Below are 17,990 nucleotides of genomic sequence, written 5' to 3'. Positions count from 1 at the left end.
AACGTGAGTCCACCCCATCCTCTCCTCATCTAGCTGGAGTTAGTTAAGACAACTTGGTCTTAAGACGTTTGCTTCAGTTTTATAAAGTCGTGGTACAAGAGGTGTACTGATAAGCCAGCGTTTTTCTAACGCTGGTTCTATCAAATGTCTTTTATACTTTTATTTCTATAAAGCACACTTCATTTTCTTACCTTAGGGGATTTGTCATATGCAAGAATGTAGCTAATCATGCAAAATTTAAAAGGAAGCTGATTAACATGCACTCACTTTCGCTTGGTCCAGCAGGGAAATAATACTGTTGCATTCTGAACTAGTGGTAGTTTACTCAGAAAGAGTCTAACATAGACTAACACAGTTACGAAACTTATTGATAACATTAATTTACATGGGACAGCCTGTAGTGTACTAAGCAGTAAAATGTAAATAGTGAACGTACACTCTCCTAAGTCATATTTTTATATGGGGCTGATAAAAAAAGTTACAAGGACCTTAACCTCAGCTACCAGTTGCAATAGGTTATAAAACTGAAGTGGCTATTTATGTTATAAAAGTACAAATTAAATAGAATAATAAAAGATGTAAATGATTAGTACGTCTGGGTGATGTCATTGAATATGTATTATGCAAACCAACACCAATGTCCTCCCTCATCTTTCCCACATGATTCAGGTTTGCCGCCTACTGTTTGTCATGTGGATTTACCATATTGTGAATGACTCAGCCATACACCAGTGATGTTGATCTAAACTTATCATAGCTTGTTCCTAATCTGCTTAACATCTTACAGATTAAGGTTTCAGGTGAAACACGCTTGTAAAAATTGGCTCCACACTACGTTCATCAATCTATGAACATTGGCTTCTGCATGTTCTACTTATGACTGCATGCACACAATGTCACTCCCCTGGTTTATATACATCAGATATATCTTCTGTTAAAAATAGAGAATGCTCATCCCTGTTACTGTTGTGCAACTCAGTGGCTGGCAAAAGACTTACACTGTGGGGCTAATATTAGTTATTATTAAGTAAAGGATGCTAAGGTAGGAAACAGCTATGGCACTGTCTATTTCATGACAAACACATTTTAACAACCAATAATCTTGAAATTAATACTAATTTAATTTAATAACCAAAAATCTTGTAATTAATTTTCATTGCGTTATCTTCGTAACAAAATTGAGATGCAATTTTAATATTATAAAATTAATAATAATCAATTTTAATAACTGCCTTTGTTAAACTTCTGTGTATGTATAATGTTTAATTATAAAGTGTTACTGCATGCATATATCAGAATATAATGTTTTAATAATTTGAATTAAATATTATCATTATGGATTTTCTTGCATAAACTTTATTTCTTGTAAAATCATACTTAACACCACTGCATTTTGTTTATTGAATGAGACTGAGCTGACAGTGTTGACTGTCAACGTTTCATATGGTTTTTTCATATGCTTTTTTCATATGTTTTTTTTTTCATATCATGTCTTTTCTGAAGGGTAGGTGAAGCTGGGCAGCTGTATCATTTATTTATTTTTTGATCATTTTTGTTCCATTTTGAACTTACACATTTTTTTGAACATCTGAGTTTGAACAGCAATTCCGGTTGGTCCTGGGAGGAGAGACGAGCTAAAATTAGCCCCGCAGAGAGCCATTTTGAAATTTATGGCAGAGCCTATACTTCAGCAGTGGTATCAACAGATAACTGCACAATTTAAATGTATGATGGTACCACCAGATCCCATCATACCCTGCAGTATAACCAGATAACCGAACACTTTCAGAAGTGTTTTTAGTGGTATGGGCTTTGAATTTCAGGGTATGTTACATGATGAAAGTAGATTTCCATAACATGTGGTTTCGTGCAACCGACTGACTACTTTGTCATCACAACTGCCTACTAGGTGTAAGGAAGGGGGGAAAGTCCAGATCTGGATTTAGACTTAAGATCCAGAGTTTAGTACGAGCAGTCACTCAAGCAGTGAAAGTGAGTTATTGTTACAGTGAGTAAAGTTCTGATGTTAAATACTCCAATTCCAAATGATAAATTATACAACACTTATATCAGACCAAGTCATTTGATTGGCCTAGAGATAGTCCATGAGACATTGACCTATACCTGTATCACTCTGCCTTACAGGTGTGGTCTATTCATTACATTAGTGATCATTAGGTATCTTATATTGTAACAAACTTTGCTGTTAATTCATCAAAATCACAAATGCCACCTAAGTGACTGTCAGCTACATGGTTGCACAATAAAGGGAACATATAGATACATGATGTACATAGTGCATAGCTACATGATGCATAGTAGATGGTCTGTGGTAACATAGACCTACACAACGTAGCAAGCTGGGAGGGGAGAAAATGTTTGTGTTGCTTCAGTCCATTTATGGAACACTTAAAAAAAGTTCTTAAAAAACATACGCTGTTGTCGCTTATTACTGTTAACTGATAAATGGTGTTTCGTAGAACTGTCGTATAGAAGCAATATCACACCCAAGGCTGTGCTGTTATACTGAATATCAGCAGGCTGTGATTTGATCATAGACACAGAGGTCGGTCTGTAGCCTTGTGCCGAAGACATTTACTATAACAAACAATCCCTCTCATGTGACGTTGCTTAACTATCAAAGTGAAAATTGGGAATTCATCAGTACGTTCAGTAATAAATCAAAATCTTGATTGAAATGTGACTTGAAGCATCAGTTACGCAGACTGAAGCAGCCCCTGGTAATTTGTGTCGTCATCTCTGGAGGTGCGAGTGGTGTTACAGGACCAGTGGTGGAGACCCTGTGTCAGGAGGAAGAGTACCAGCCATCGCCCTTTGAATGTTGGAAGCTTTCCACTACCCCCTAATGGTCTGGAGGAGTCTTCTTCTCCCACTCCTCCTGGACCTGAGGGTGGGGTGAGAGGCAGAAGGAGACTGGCTCAAGAGATCCTCCACAAACTGAAGAGTAATAGGTAAACACACACACACACACACACACACACACATACACACACACACACACACACACACACACATACACACACACACACACACACATACACACACACATACACACATATACACACACACACACACATACACACACACACACACACACACATACACCTAGACTGTCACCTAAATGTAGATTTTAGCTGTGAGCTAATAAAAAAAGTATTTTTATATATATATATATAAATAGCTTAATAACTAAGCTGTCATTCAAATGTCCTGTTGGTAATTCCTATGAGTGCTCTGAAAGCCACACACTGAATCGAGACACGTGTGTGTGTGTGTGTGTGTGTGTGTGTGTATGTGTGTGTATGTGTGTGTATGTGTGTGTGTGTATGTGTGTGTATGTGTGTGTGTGTGTGTGTGTATGTGTGTGTGTGTGTGTGTATGTGTGTATATGTGTGTGTGTGTGTGTGTGTATGTGTGTGTGTGTGTATATGTGTGTGTGTGTATATGTGTGTGTGTGTGTGTGCGTGTATGTGTGTGTGTGTGTGTGTGTGTGTGTGTGTGTGTGTGTGTGTATGTGTGTGTATGTGTGTGTGTGTGTGTGTGTATGTGTGTGTGTGTGTGTGTGTGTATGTGTGTATATGTGTGTGTGTGTGTGTGTGTATGTGTGTGTGTGTGTGTATATGTGTGTGTGTGTATATGTGTGTGTGTGTGTGTGCGTGTATGTGTGTGTGTGTGTGTGTGTGTGTGTGTGTGTGTGTGTGTGTGTGTGTGTGTGTGTTTACGGAAAAAGGGAAGTGGAGTAGAGAGGGGTACAAAGTCAAGTAAACGGGTCCACATGTTACTGACAGATAAATTAAAAGCACTTGTTGAAACTGATAGTCTAGCAAATGAATAAATGGTCAAGATAGGCATGAAGAAGGCAGGTGGGGGGGGGAGATCTCCCCCCAAGGCTTGTGTACTGCGTCACATCTGTCTGACAGAGAGAGATTTAGTCTACAAGATTTTTTTTACTCTAACAGGAGATGATTTCATTCTTACACTAGGTTTTTTGATTCACTTTTAGAGGGCTTAATTTACATTTGTCACAAAACACTCGCCTCCTGCGAGTCACGTGGTTTGGCCCACCATATGCAGTGGGAGGATCTCTGTTTATTTGTGCCCACGCCTGCACACCTGCATCGGGTTAGTGTCTTGTGTGTGTGTATATAAACCCGTGTCGTGGAGCGCAGTGCTGTCGGTCTTTGATATGTTTGCCTTTGTACATGTTTGTCTTTGTAAAGGGTTGCCTTTGTTCACACTAGTTATATGTATGTAGATGTTCACCGTTTATGTCATGTGTGAGTACCATCGTTGTTTTTGTTATATGTTAATAAATGTCTGTCCACGTCAAAGGAGTCTGTGCGTCCTGCCCCTCACCCTACGGCACTTGGGCCGTTACAACATTTTACAAAGTGCTAAATGTGACCCTTGTCATTCTTAACCAGTCAAAAATATTTCTACCAAATTTGCTTTTTTTTAAAGAATTTTAAAGAATGTGAGGTGGAAATTAAGTAGTAATAGTATAGTAGTAATTCTCTTACTGTTCTACCACACAATGTCTCCCATTACAGTGCCCTAATTCTATTATTAATCTACCACACAGTGTCTTCCGTTACAGTGCTCTAATTCTATTATTAATCTACCACACAGTGTCTCCCGTTGCAGTGCCCTAATTCTGTTATTAATCTACCACACAGTGTCTTCCATTACAGTGCTCTAATTCTATTATTAATCTACCACATAGTGTCTTCCATTAGAGTGCTCTAATTCTATTATTAATCTACCACACAGTGTCTCCCGTTGCAGTGCCCTAATTCTATTATTAATCTACCACACAGTGTCTTCCATTGCAGTGCTCTAATTCTATTATTAATCTACCACACAGTGTCTCCCATTGCAGTGCCCTAATTCTATTATTATTCTATTATTATTTTCATGTTACATTTTTTCTCACTCTGCCAGGTCAGAGTTTGTGGCTGATAAGAATGGAGTCCAGGTCAGCTCTGAGTTGGAGATGTTGGATGGAAAGGTCTGTTTCTTTGTGGACCAGGCAGAGGTTTGTAGGGGGAGTCTGTTGGTGGAGAATAAGGGAACTAGCAGTGTGGAGTTCACCTACTATTCACCTCTTCACTGGATAAACTGCTTCAAGTTTGAGGACTCTCAGAAAGTCACTCGCAACAATCCCCTGCGACTTGACCCTGGTAAGAGTCGGCCTCTGTGGCCTCAACTGCAGCCTGTCTCTCTACAGCCTGGAGTTGGCACACACTTCCTGTTTCATCCCCTAGGTGACAAGTATGAGGTCAGCATGATGTTCCGTTCGGCGCATGTGGGCGTGTACCAGGTCACGGTGGCATTCGAGTTCAAAACCACCGTGAGGCCTTGCTGCCAGCCCTTCCACATTGTACGCATCATTGAAGCAGAGTCCAGGACGCAGCTGGCCCAGGAGCTGGGACCAGTCAAGCCCTTTAAACCCAACAGGCTGAGCAGTTGCCAGACGGAGAACTTCAGCGTGGATGAGGGGGAAGCCCCGGAGAGGTAGGAGTGAAGAGAGCTCCCACATGAGGCAAATCACTGCGTAGTGGAAAACATGGTGGAAGAAACTTTTAAACTGTGGAATAGACTGCATCATGAGAAAAATGTCTTATGTTTTGATAAACCAAAGAAGTGCTTATGTTTTACTGAGGAGCAAATTAATGTTGAAGTTTTGAAACAAAAGATAATGGCCTGGACATTCCTCGTCTGGGTGTTGTCCAGGAAAGATTCTTCACAGGATGTCAGTGTCTGCGTCTCTGTGATCTCTCCTGTAGCCTGGCTAAACAATCTCTTGAATATGAAGTACCTCTGGGGCATTACTGCTGTCCACCTTACATCAAAGATCTGAGCCAGTTCCTGAGAAACCACCGCAAGACATCACATGACCATATCCATGAAAAGAAGTAAGTAATTACAGTGTCCAAATGTTTAGAAATGAGTGAGAGTGAAAGCCATTTAGCTCTCTTTACTGAGTTACTGTATCAGAGCTGGCTGTCACTGCGATAGTTCTCTATTCATTCCTGGTTAGGTCTCTTTTGGAAGCGCCACTGGCTTTCAGTAACTATGCCGAGCGATTTCACTTACTCCTTCACCTGGAGGAGTCTCAGATGTTGGTGGACATCAAGGCGTATGACAAAGAAGATGTCACTATGAAGCAGGACAAGCTCAACAAGAAGCTGCTAGTGCTCCAGGTCAGTGCAAGAGCAGGGTCAGAACTCTAGAGTGTCTCCATTTAATGAATCAATACTCCACCTGTGCTCCACCTATGCTCCACCCATGCTTTAATGGCCGTGAGGCCACGAGTTCAAACCCTCCACATTTACACTGGCTCCATGTCCTCGTCTCCAGGTTCCAGGTGTTTCTGAGAACCGCCCGTCAGTGTTGAGAGGTGATCACCTTCTGGTTACCAAGTCTAAGGACGTACACTTGCAGAACATCACTAAATACAAAGGCTATGTGCACCGTGTAGAGCTGGACCAACTCAAGCTTGGGTTCTCGTCGAAGTAAGGACGCCTGCAGAACCTCGTCTGCCCGTGTTGCTTTGTTTTAGACTAAGCTATGAGCAAGCGACGGTGTGCTAAAACAGCTACACTGATATGCACGCTCCTTCACTTATTTGTGAGTTCATTGCCTGCACCTGTAGGTACACCTGACCAGTTTATTGGGTGCAGTTACAGACTGTAGCTCAGCTGTTTCCATGCACAGTGCCTCAGCCTGCCTCCTGCTCGTTCATCACTGGCCTATTTTTAACCACAGGACTGAAAATGATTCAGGTGACTGATCATTCTCAACACATCCATAACTAAGACATGGTTGTGACATGGTTGGTGTTGTTGAGCTGGTACAGGTTCATCAGGTATAATGGTGTAGCTGGTTTTTTTTTTTTTTACAAGTGCTAATTGGCTTGTGAGTAATTGCATACCTACAATGTGTACTTTCAACACGTTTCCAAAGAGAAGATGCTGGTTGGCAGGTAGAACCAATTTCAGTGTCTTTTGTGCTAGATTAGAAATCTCTATTGATATTGTCTCTTTGTCTGGATGTCTAGGTTCCTAGCCAGTTTCATAGACAAAATGAAGTTTCGGGTGGAGTTCACCGTGAACCGCGTCCCACTGAGACTACAGCACCGTGCTGTGCAGCTGGCTGTCCAGCACCAGCTTGAAGATGTTCTATTCCCTGTGGGGTCAAAGGCCACGATCCCAGGGTCACAGCGTTTACTGAGGTTAGTGTGGTGTCTGTAGGCCATATATTGCTTTGGGATACCATATTTCTCAAAAATTCAATTTCCATCGGCTGCGACTATAAATGCGGTTTTAAATGTTCAAAAGAACTTGTATACACACAATGGTAGTATTAATACTTCGTGTTTGCGTGTGTGTTTGTGATATTAGCTTGTTTGATAGAAAGTTGGAGGAGAACACTGAGCAGTACACAGCAGTGTGCAACATCGTGGCTGGAGTGTCCAAGCCAGCCCCATATCTGGTGTTTGGACCTCCGGGAACGGGCAAAACAGTCACCATGGTGGAGGCCATCAAACAGGTGGCGCGCGTTTCACCAGCTTTCACCCTCATAGGCACATGGCCCACCTCACAACATACTCAAACAAAACTGAATACACAGTTGCTTAACAGTATGGTGATAACACTTCCTTCCTCACGTGCCATAGTTTTCTTTTCTGGTATGAAATCTGCTGGCAGACGTCCAGTCAATGTTCTGTGCGTGTGGTAATTCGTTGTGTCTTGAGCCCTCAATGCCTCCGAACACCTCTGACCACGTCTGCTTGTGTGGTATTGCCCACGGCCCAGGTGCTGAAGTGTGTATCAGGCGCACGTGTGCTGGCGTGCGCGCCCTCAAACAGCGCTGCGGACCAGCTGTGCGTGAGGGTGCTGCAGCACTTGGACCCACGTGAGATCTACCGCCTCTACGCCAGCAGCCGCGACCCCAACCAGGTGCCCCACAACCTGCTGGTGAGTAACAGAAGGAGATGTGCTGCCTGCTCGTGTGTTTGTGAGTGCACGTGTCTATGCATGTGTGCAAGTGTGCACATGCCATATTAAAGTCCAATTTCCATCAGCGGCTGGACTGTGCGCATGTGTACATCTATATAAAGCACTTTTGCTGCACTGGGTTTACATTGTATTAGACTGGGATTACACTGGTGTGCGTTTGCTCTCTCTAGGATGTCTGTAATCTTAAAGACGAGATGTATGAGTTTCCGTGTAAAATGGAGCTGATGAAGTATAAAATCCTGGTCACCACGCTGGTTACAGCTGGCAGGTAAAACTCCCTCACAGTTGTTGAGATTTTTGGCGGGGTGGACTAATCCTGGACTGTAGTCCAGTCAGTGGAGGAAAGCACTCAAAATCCCGACTAGTCTAGGAATGTAACGTTCCGTAAATTTCTTCAGCTCTTTCACAGTGAACTGCGTGTGTGTGTGTGTGTGTTTGTATAGACTGGTCACTGGGGGGTTGCCTCCAGGTCATTTCACTCATATCTTTTTGGATGAAGCCGGTCACGCAGTAGAATCGGAAGCTATTATTGGCGTAGCTGGTAAGAACATTGCCAACCAAGATGTTTCACACACAGACACGCACACACACACACACACACACACACACAAACACACACACACACGTTTTGGGGGTTTTCTTTGCTTTAGTCATGATCCGTGTATGTGTGTGTGTGTGTGTGTGTGTGTGTGTAGGTCTGCTGCAGGCGGAAACAGGGCAGCTGGTATTGGCTGGGGATCCAAAGCAGCTGGGGCCGATACTGAGGTCTCCATTCGCTATCAAATACGGCCTGGGTGAGCTGCAGATCTCTCTGCATGACAGTCCTCAGCCAGGGCACTGTGCTTCTCCTCCTACACCCACTGCTCTGTGCCTCGTTATGCTTAGACATTAACATATTTCCTTGATGTAATGGATATTGTGACAATCTGTTTGATGTGCTCAATGTGACCCCTGTCTCCTGGCTAGCTGTCTGTCTTTCTCCATGTGTGCCTGTCCCCCTGTGACCTGTCTTTCTCTCTTTCCTTCAGCTCTGTCACTGCTGGAGAGACTGATGACACAAAATCCCCTTTATCAGAAAGGAGACACTGGATTCAACAATCAATACGTCACCAAGCTGCTTCGTAACTACAGGTGTAGCGTGCCAGTCCAGCTTGCCTACAGATCACTTTTAAAACAGGAGTTCTGGAGTCCATTTATCGGTGGTATTTTTAAACCTTAATCCTTTTTCACTTTCTCTCTTGGACGCAGGTCTCACAGGTCCATTCTGAAGGTACCAAATGAGATGTTCTACGACAGCGAGCTGCAACCATATGCAGATGAGTACACCACCAGTTTCTACTGCAACTGGGAGCACCTCCCTAACAAAGTGAGTTCCAGTGCACACACATGGGGCTCATATGGGCCTGGTCAAATTAGGGAGGCCCCATAAATTAAAATCTGCCGTTGGCATCCTTATGATATGAAGTCGAGTTTTTTAAACCTGCTCTTCTGGTTTCCGAGCTTTGGTTACTGTGGGCCAAATCCTTACACATATTGCCAAATTTAATCTGATGTTAACAGCACTTAGTGCTGCAGCAACATGATTCATCTTTCAAAAATATGGAGTGCCAGCATGTTTTACCATTTGCGTGATATATGGCACTAATGCATTTGCTCTTATTCGCATGTTAGCGATTCATAATAGGACACCTCTCTGCAAAAAATACCGCCTGAACCTGTCTGATCGTCATTTTCCTGTTAATAAACAAGTGTAGATTGGACGATCTTTTCTCTTACAGGGTTTGGTCACACAAGCAAGCCATCATCAAAATTCTGCACATTTCACATTTAGCTAACTGAAACATTTCTTTAAAAGCCACATTTTTGGTCTGTTCGAAGAGAGCAAGACAAATGTTGAAGCTGCTGTAGTAGTATGTACACAGAAATGAAGGTAACTTCCTTGAGCAGGATCTTAGAATACCACAAATCTTTGCCTAATAAATGCTAATTTAGATGTTAGATAAACATATATAGACATAAATAGTCTATAAACATATATAGACTGAGAAGAGATTATTTCGAAAAATAATTTTTGATCAACTCAGGTTACATTACAAATGCGTCTTTTTTTTTAATGCAACTTTTATGCAACTGGCAGTCAACGTACCTGGCAGTCAATTCCTATTTACAATGGGCTTTGTAAATAGAAATTAAATACCGTGTTGTACATTATGCGTGGTGTAGAGCAGTTACCATCATGTTTTATGAATCTGGCCCAGTGCCTTGGACCTACTGGCTGGCAGAGCAGTTAATTTGCCTCGTTTTATGATTTCATTCAGTTTGGTTTAACTTTGACTCTCTACCTTCATCTTACATTTTACTTACTTTATGCTGCGTCCTTTCGCACAGGTTTTATGCTTCAGTTTGTTTCTGAATATTTCTTTCATGTTTGTTCTACATGGTACACTGTGTCTTTGTGGCAGAACATGCCAAGGTCGGACGATAAACACTCCTTCATCTGTTATCTCCCACCACACTTCTCTTCTGCTCTCGCTACTTAAATTTGACCCCCTCTGCTGTGTACACTGATGTGAGATACTAGTGGCCTAATGCTAAACTTCTGAAAGCGCTGATCAATAGTTACTCTTAAGTACACAAACATCAATAACCTTTAGATCAGTTTAGTATCCTGACTCATCTTTGACAAATTTCTAACACAAGTCCTTATTAGAAATATTAGCTGGGAAGACCGATTTGTTGTTTCTGCTTAGGCCACATGAGGGAAAGGAAACTAGGCTTATTGGTATACATTCAGATTTGTCATTTGTGGGTTTCCTTGTATAGCAGTTGTTAGATTTTTTATTTCACTAATGATGACTTGATGGAGGTAAGAACCAGGCACACCCTTTCTGAAGGAATTGTCCATGTTTATTAGTAGTGATGTTGCAAGGATGAAAGTTAATTCCTTTCTACCCTACTTTTGTTGTTTTGTCTGTTGTTGTCTGATAGCAAGTAAACAGTGTTTTCACATACTCAGTGTCACCCACATTATATACAGTTTTCAGAAGTGATTACGTAATCACCCCACCTTCTTTACGTACAAGTGTTTGAAATCTCCACTATTACATCCAAATATACATTATTCAGTATCTGTAAATTGAGATTCATGCAAGTTGAAGCTTGACACCATTATATTCCAATGGAAGACTTTCCTTTTTTTTTTTTTTAAACAAAGATGATGTCAGCTCACACCACCGAGCCAGATAAAGTCTTACTTCTGCACCACTCTGTCCTTGGTAAGACAACAAACCTTGTTTGGCCACAGAACTCTCAAAGTTTTGTAAAACAACAATCTTTCCCAGTACTAATGATGTTATTTCTCATGGGAAGAGTCCAGAGTGATATGCCTGAGACTTGCATGGAGGCCTTGGAACCATGTGCATGAAAGCCTCTGCTCTGCACGTACAGACCCAAAAAGGCCTCTGACCTTAAGATACCCCAGGAACATTATTCATCTTTATGCTATCAAACACAGTCTTGCACCACTCTGCACCTGTTACGGAGAGCTTCAATGTCTATTATAATTACATCACAGATTGTGTCATGAAAATACACAATAATGTTTGGCCTTTCCTTTACCCCAAAACAATACTTCAAACTGAAGATGGATCTCTGTGTGTGTGTGTGTGCATGTGAGTGTGAAAGAGGTAGCAGCATGACATGGACTGTGTGTGATGTGAATTGTATTGTGTGGCAAGATTGCCCTCAGAGAGTTTGCTGTTTGTCTGGTTAAGGAGGCTGATTGCTCTTGGGTAGAAACGGTTTCTAAGTCTGGCAGCACGAGAACAACACCAGTGAGGTCTTCCAGAGAGCAGGAGGGTGAAGCGATGGTGATAGTGGTATGTCAGGTCCTCGGAGAAGGTCCTTGCTCTGTGTAGGTAGCATGTTCTCTGAACCTCCTCGTGGATCAACAGCTGGACCCGATGGGTTTCCGGGCAAGTCTTTCTGCAACACTGCAGCTGGGGTCCCATGTCGGTGCTTTCCATATCGCTGCAGTACAAGCTGACGAGCAGGTCCTATCGCAGGCAAGGCTGTGCTTTCTTCAGCAGTGGTGTTCACAGTCCATGCCAGATCCTCTGACACGTGGACGCCCAGGAACTTGAAGCTAGGCACTCTGCCATGTCTCCATTTATAAAGATCGGAGCTGGAGCTTTACCGCTTGTCCTGAAGTCAGTGATCAGCTCCTTGGTTTTATTGGTGTTGAGAGCCAGGATGTTTTCTGAGCACCACTTAGTCAGGGCTTGTACCACATACCTATAAGCTGATTCACTGCTGTCAGAAATCAGACCAATCACAGCTGTATCATCTGTATATTTCATGAATGAGTTTGTATTATGGCCAGGAGTCATGCATGAAAACAGAATACAGTAGTGCGCTTAACATGTACCTTGCGTGTACTGCTAAGTATCAAAATGGAAAGTTGTTTTCTAAATGTTTTCTAGATGTTTTCTGAATCTGACAGACTGGGGGAAATCAGACAGGAATCCAGTATCCAGCAGCAAAGGTGCTTATTGAGGCTTAGATCTTGGAGCTTGGAGACCATCTTTTCTGGGATTATTGTGCTGAACGCATTGCTGCAGTCAATGTCCAGCATCTTGACGTATGTTTACTAACAAGGTGAGTTGGTGCATTGTGAAGAGGCATGGAGATGCTATCTTCTGTAGACCCGTTGGTGTGGTATGCAAACTGGTGTTGGTCCAGAGCATCAGGCCTGGTGCTTGTGATACGTATCCTTACCACTTTTTCAAAGCACTTCATGGCGAGCGGGGTGATGTCATTTAAGGGCATTGAGGCATACGGTGGCAGATTTCTTTTGGCAGTGGTACAGTGGTAGCTGTTTTGAAACATCTGGGGGCAATGGCTTGTGACAAATGTACTGAAGATGTTGGCAAATTCTTTCAGTAGTGGCATGGATTTAAAAAATGACATTCGCCTTCAGAGCTATAACTTGACCAGCTCCCACATACCTAAAAGCACTAATCACACCCCGTTCTGCACCACGCTGCCTTCAAGCCTCTAGTACTGCTCGACTTGAACCACCATCCCCCAAGACACAAAGAAGATATGCATTAAGACTCTTCTCTGTCCTGGAACCTAGCTGGTGGAATAAACTTTCATTGGCTGTCTATATAAATGAGGCCCTGGCTGTCTTCAGTTGAAGACTGAAGACTCACCTCTTCACTGAACCACTAAGCACTTAAATAAGTGGTTAAAAAATTGTTTTACTACTTTCTTTTCCACTCTAGCCAAGGCTTTAGCCTGACAGCACTCTTAACACTGACCTATCTATTCTCACATGAGGATATGGATTTGAGAGAGACTACAAAGCACTCCTGTAAGTCACTGTGGAAAAGGGTGTCTGCAAAATGCTGTAAACATAAATGCAGCCCACTTGCGCACGCGCACACACACACACACACACACACACACACACACATATGCAGAAAACATTTAGAAAATGTGACTTCTAAGGAAGCCTCAAGCCCTCACAAAATCCTGTGTGCCTCACTACTGCACATCAACTCTTAACCTCTTTCAGTGCTACATACCCCAGCAACATTATTCATCTTTATGCTATCAAACACAGTCTTGCACCACTCTGCACCTGTTACAGAGAGCTTCAAAGCCTATTAGAATTACATCACAGATTGCCTCATGAAAATACACAATAACGTTTGGCCTTTCCTTTACCCCAAAACATTTTATTACTTCAAACTGAAGATGGATGGATGTGTGTGTGTGTGTGTGTGTGTGTGTGTGTGAAAGAGGTAGCAGCACGACATGGACTGTGTCAGTGATGTGAATTGTATTTTGTGGCAAGATTGCCCTCTGAGAGTTTGCTGTTTGTTTGAACCTGCCACATCTGCTGTCATCGCTCAACACAACCAAATAACATTTTTAATACTCTCAATCCCATCCAGTGTTATCCGTATTAGCCCAGAAACCTCTTGAAGTGCTCGGTGATGACTGTAAAAACCAGCCCAGTTTGAACTCTCTGTATTTTGAACTGTTGGCCAGGGCTTTCCCGTGATTTTCCATGGCGTTCTCGGGAAGGACGAGCGAGAGTTGAACAGCCCATCGTTCTTCAACGTCAGTGAGATCACCATTGTCATGGACTACCTGAAGAAGCTATTGTTGTCACAGGGCAAGAAGGGCATCGCCAAGATCTCACCCCAAGACATCGGCATCATCGCCCCCTACAGGAAACAGGTGGGAGCACACCTGCAGGACTCTTTCACCTTGTGAAAAAGCAGCTTGAAGTGTAACGGTGGTGAAGTGCGTGTTGAATCTCTTCTGTAGACACAAATGAGTAAAGGTGTGAAAGAAACTACTGATTCTAAAAGCCACTCAAGAGGAGAAGAGATACAAGGTTGAGCCATCTAACATGCTCACAGTGCTCTCTCTTTGTGTGTATGTGTGTGTGGGGAGGCACTTCCAGGTTGAGAAACTGAGGAAAGCGATCAGAAAAACTGATGAGTTGGAACGCTACACAGGCATTGAAGACCTGAAGGTAACACTGAACTAATATGGAATCTTCTCTATGTCACCTTTGCATGGCCTTCACTACCCCTTTCACACTTGACAGCCCTGTCAAAGCGTGTGTGTGTGTGTGTGTGTGTGTTCGTGCACTTCAGGTGGGCTCAGTGGAGGAATTTCAGGGTCAGGAGCGGAGGGTAATCATCGTGACTACAGTCCGCAGCAACAGTGAACACATCAGTATGGACATCCAGTACAACATTGGCTTCCTTAAAAATGAAAAGGTATTAGTCACACACACACACACACACACACACACACACACACACACACAAGTACACAGGCATGCATGTACATGCCACATATGGAAATACAAATACGGATGTGTATTCTCCTTCTGCCTCTCCTGTGTTTCGCCAAATGGAAGTGTAAAATACAGGGGAGGGAGACAGGCTCTTAAGGGATCTTAGATAATCATTTACACTATCAAAATTGCTTAAAACATTCTAACTTTATGTCCCTAAATCATCTGGGACTCCAACTCTGCAGAGGTTCAATGTTGCTATGACACGACCCAGGGCCCTGCTCATCGTCGTGGGAAACCCCATAATTCTCAGCAGCGACCCTACCTGGGGCAGGTAACCACAATAAACTGCTGCTGATATTTATTACAGTAATACTCATACTGCTTATATAAAGTGCAGTGTCATTTGTATTAATGTCTGAGTGCGAGGGCTATTTATTGGGTTATTAAGCCAGCATCAGTGACATCTGTAGTTGGATAGTGATGACCAGTAACATTCAGTGTATTTTATCCTTTATGGGTGCGTGTGTGTGTGCTTGTGTGTGAAGGTTTATCGAGTACTGCACCGCTGAGGGAGGCTACACTGGTTTTGACCGCACCACCATTGAGGGCACCGAGGACGTGGTGGATCGGCTCATGGCTCTTAGCATCCGAATAGAGCCTGAAGGTGAGCACTGATCCAGAGACAGGGCTCAGACTCGTAAGCCTGACCCTCCGTGAACTGCCGAAGAGCTGTGCCAGTGCTAGTGCGAGTGTGCAGCTGACGTAACTGGCATTAGAAGACATCAGGCAAAGGCAAAAACCCACTTGTGTTCATATGAGCACCAAATGAATATGGAATGCCCTCTTTAGCACACTCACAAATGTGCTTTAGCAGGTCTAGATTTATGCTCTGTAAGGAGCTATAATGATAATCTCTCTCTCTCTCTCTCTCTCTCTCTCTCTCTCTCTCTCTCTCTCTAGTGGACACTGAAGAGAGTGGCATCCAGCAGCATGTTAACCTTGAGTGGAGGAATGAACAGTGACACTCTCTCGTAAACAATTATGGGAAAAAATGGATGTTTGTGGTACTGCCTACGTGTGTTCATGTTTCCTGGCATTTGTTGCCGGGGGAGTAGAACAGGTCCAGCAGGCTTTACTGGAGCTCACCTGCTTTTGCTGTCTTCTGTCATTCATATTTCCTGTCCCGTTATAATTTTACGTCTGCACCCCAAAGTCACAGGGTGCCTTGATTATTTTCTTAATGTCTTTGCTTCATGATTAAAATTAGAATATTTTTGAATTTTATGAAAATTTGATGGAAATGTTATCAGATTTTATACAAATTTTGATTTGTTGATAATCTGTGAGATGTTCAGATTATATTAAGAGCAACTGCTGTTTTTAATGTAATCAAAATAATATAATTCAGCAAACTTTAGTCGATGAGTTGTTTTGGATAATGGCTTGTGTTAAAATAGCTCAATGACCTACCTACATATAATATTTTGTGTTAAAATAGCTCAATGACCTACCTACATATAATATTTTTTCAGTATATTAGTACAATAACATACAAAATATATAATGGAATTTTGGTTGAAGAGTTTGGAATTTATAAGCCCTTTGCCTTTACAGTTTTGCTGGAATAAGTAATCTAAGTAATAAGTAATATGGAATAAGTAATCTAAGATTTTCAATTTGCTTTAATTGAATACATTTTTTTTATTGTTCAATTGACTGACAGTCTAATTGCATCATTCTAAGCAACATTATTCCAAACTAAGACCACAGGGATACTTAGCTGGTCAAAAACCTTCAAAATCACACCAGAGTAACATAAAAGGTTTGGTGTGCTTTGAGGTCAGTGCACCTTCACACAGAATGTTGGTTGGACTTACGTGGCAGGCTGACAGCTAGTTGCACTGCTTCAGGCCCTCGGAACACTGCTGGTGCACGCTGCCTCACGGAGGTGTTCTTGGTCTTTTTGAAGTCAGAGGTTGAGAGGTTTTCCTTTGAGATGCAGCAAAGCAAGGACATAACACTGGATGGATGAAAGATCCGCTCGGCTACTTCAGGGCGCAGCGGTATTGTGTGAATTGGCATTCCAGTGACCACCTGGCCCAAAGCAACAGCGCAGAAGCTGCTTCTCAGATCTGGCTGAACTGTGGACAGTGAGGTCAGCACAATCTAGTTCAGGTGGGATATCTCTCAACCAGCCCTTGTTTGATCGTAGTGCATGAAATGAAACCAAGTCCATTTTTAGTGCCCTCAGTTTTGATAAATAGGATGATGTGTGTGTCTGGGTGTAGGTAACGTGTGCTTATAGCATCAGTAAACAATGAGCATGTTGTCAGCAGTGCTATAGCTGTGTGGTGCGGCTTCTCCAACCATGAGCTTTGTCTACTTCAGACTTCTCCACCAATACTTGTTCATCAGTGCACAAATACCATAATCAATATACCAATTAGTCAATCAACGCGCCAATACAATAATCAATAAATCACTTTGTCGGACAATGCATAAAATCTATCCGGACACAGCACAGCACCAACAACCAACAACCTTCACTTAACGTGGATTGGATTCCATTCCTTCTGTGTTGAGACTTGTTCAAGTTACTGACTTTTTGAATACACCCTGCACACACATCCAGTCCTCAAACCAGTTCTGACTACCCAGTCTAGCACAGATCACCTGTAGGAACATGCACACAAATGGAAATCTTAGATACACAAATTCTCAGACATTATCAGTGTCACTGCAGAGCTAATACGAGCGGGTTGACAGGCCTGGAGTACAAGGCAGCGCAAAAATGAACCTACCTGTCCCTGGAATTACCCTCACAGGTACCGCTCGGATCTGCACAAAGGCAGTAAAGCTTTAGGCAGCTGGTATTCAAGAATATGGATGGAATAGTGACTGTATAACTGTACAACTGTATAAAAGAAGAATTGGGGGGACAATTTAACATTATAAGTACAACAAGTAACATTAAATGTTATTAGTATAAGCATAAATATATTAAAATAAATAAATAATTGGCAGTTATCCCTCATGTTATTCACCAGATTTGGACACTCAATTAATGACATCCTCCATCCTCATGTACATAACCCACATTCATTACCATGTTGCTCCTGGTGAAC

At 42.5% G+C, this 17,990-nt stretch overlaps 1 protein-coding gene across 1 annotated transcript in view; it reads left to right on the top strand.

Annotated features, from left to right (window-relative positions):
• mov10b.2 (Mov10 RNA helicase b, tandem duplicate 2) overlaps positions 1 to 16,581 on the top strand; it is a 17,100-nt gene extending 519 nt beyond the window's left edge. Inside the window, exons 2-22 of the mRNA XM_027001416.3 lie at positions 1 to 3; positions 2,767 to 2,972; positions 4,963 to 5,201; positions 5,286 to 5,535; positions 5,808 to 5,936; positions 6,062 to 6,224; positions 6,382 to 6,536; positions 7,082 to 7,255; positions 7,425 to 7,572; positions 7,839 to 8,000; positions 8,213 to 8,310; positions 8,486 to 8,583; positions 8,738 to 8,836; positions 9,071 to 9,173; positions 9,291 to 9,408; positions 14,100 to 14,291; positions 14,521 to 14,592; positions 14,717 to 14,842; positions 15,108 to 15,196; positions 15,411 to 15,529; positions 15,826 to 16,581. The exon at positions 1 to 3 is cut by the window's left edge and continues 100 nt beyond it. Of these exons, the coding sequence (XP_026857217.2) occupies positions 1 to 3; positions 2,767 to 2,972; positions 4,963 to 5,201; positions 5,286 to 5,535; positions 5,808 to 5,936; positions 6,062 to 6,224; positions 6,382 to 6,536; positions 7,082 to 7,255; positions 7,425 to 7,572; positions 7,839 to 8,000; positions 8,213 to 8,310; positions 8,486 to 8,583; positions 8,738 to 8,836; positions 9,071 to 9,173; positions 9,291 to 9,408; positions 14,100 to 14,291; positions 14,521 to 14,592; positions 14,717 to 14,842; positions 15,108 to 15,196; positions 15,411 to 15,529; positions 15,826 to 15,887 (2,805 nt within the window). The 3' untranslated portion in view covers positions 15,888 to 16,581. The remainder of the gene's footprint in view (positions 4 to 2,766; positions 2,973 to 4,962; positions 5,202 to 5,285; positions 5,536 to 5,807; positions 5,937 to 6,061; positions 6,225 to 6,381; positions 6,537 to 7,081; positions 7,256 to 7,424; positions 7,573 to 7,838; positions 8,001 to 8,212; positions 8,311 to 8,485; positions 8,584 to 8,737; positions 8,837 to 9,070; positions 9,174 to 9,290; positions 9,409 to 14,099; positions 14,292 to 14,520; positions 14,593 to 14,716; positions 14,843 to 15,107; positions 15,197 to 15,410; positions 15,530 to 15,825) is intronic.
• Positions 16,582 to 17,990: the final 1,409 nt, after the last annotated feature.

The sequence above is a fragment of the Electrophorus electricus genome, chromosome 25, assembly GCF_041902795.1.
Source record: "Electrophorus electricus isolate QZ-2024a chromosome 25, ASM4190279v1, whole genome shotgun sequence".
NCBI classification, from domain to species: Eukaryota; Metazoa; Chordata; class Actinopteri; order Gymnotiformes; family Gymnotidae; genus Electrophorus; species Electrophorus electricus.
The sequence above is the reverse complement of the archived record's forward strand: the minus strand, read 5'-3'. Positions and strand labels throughout refer to the sequence as shown.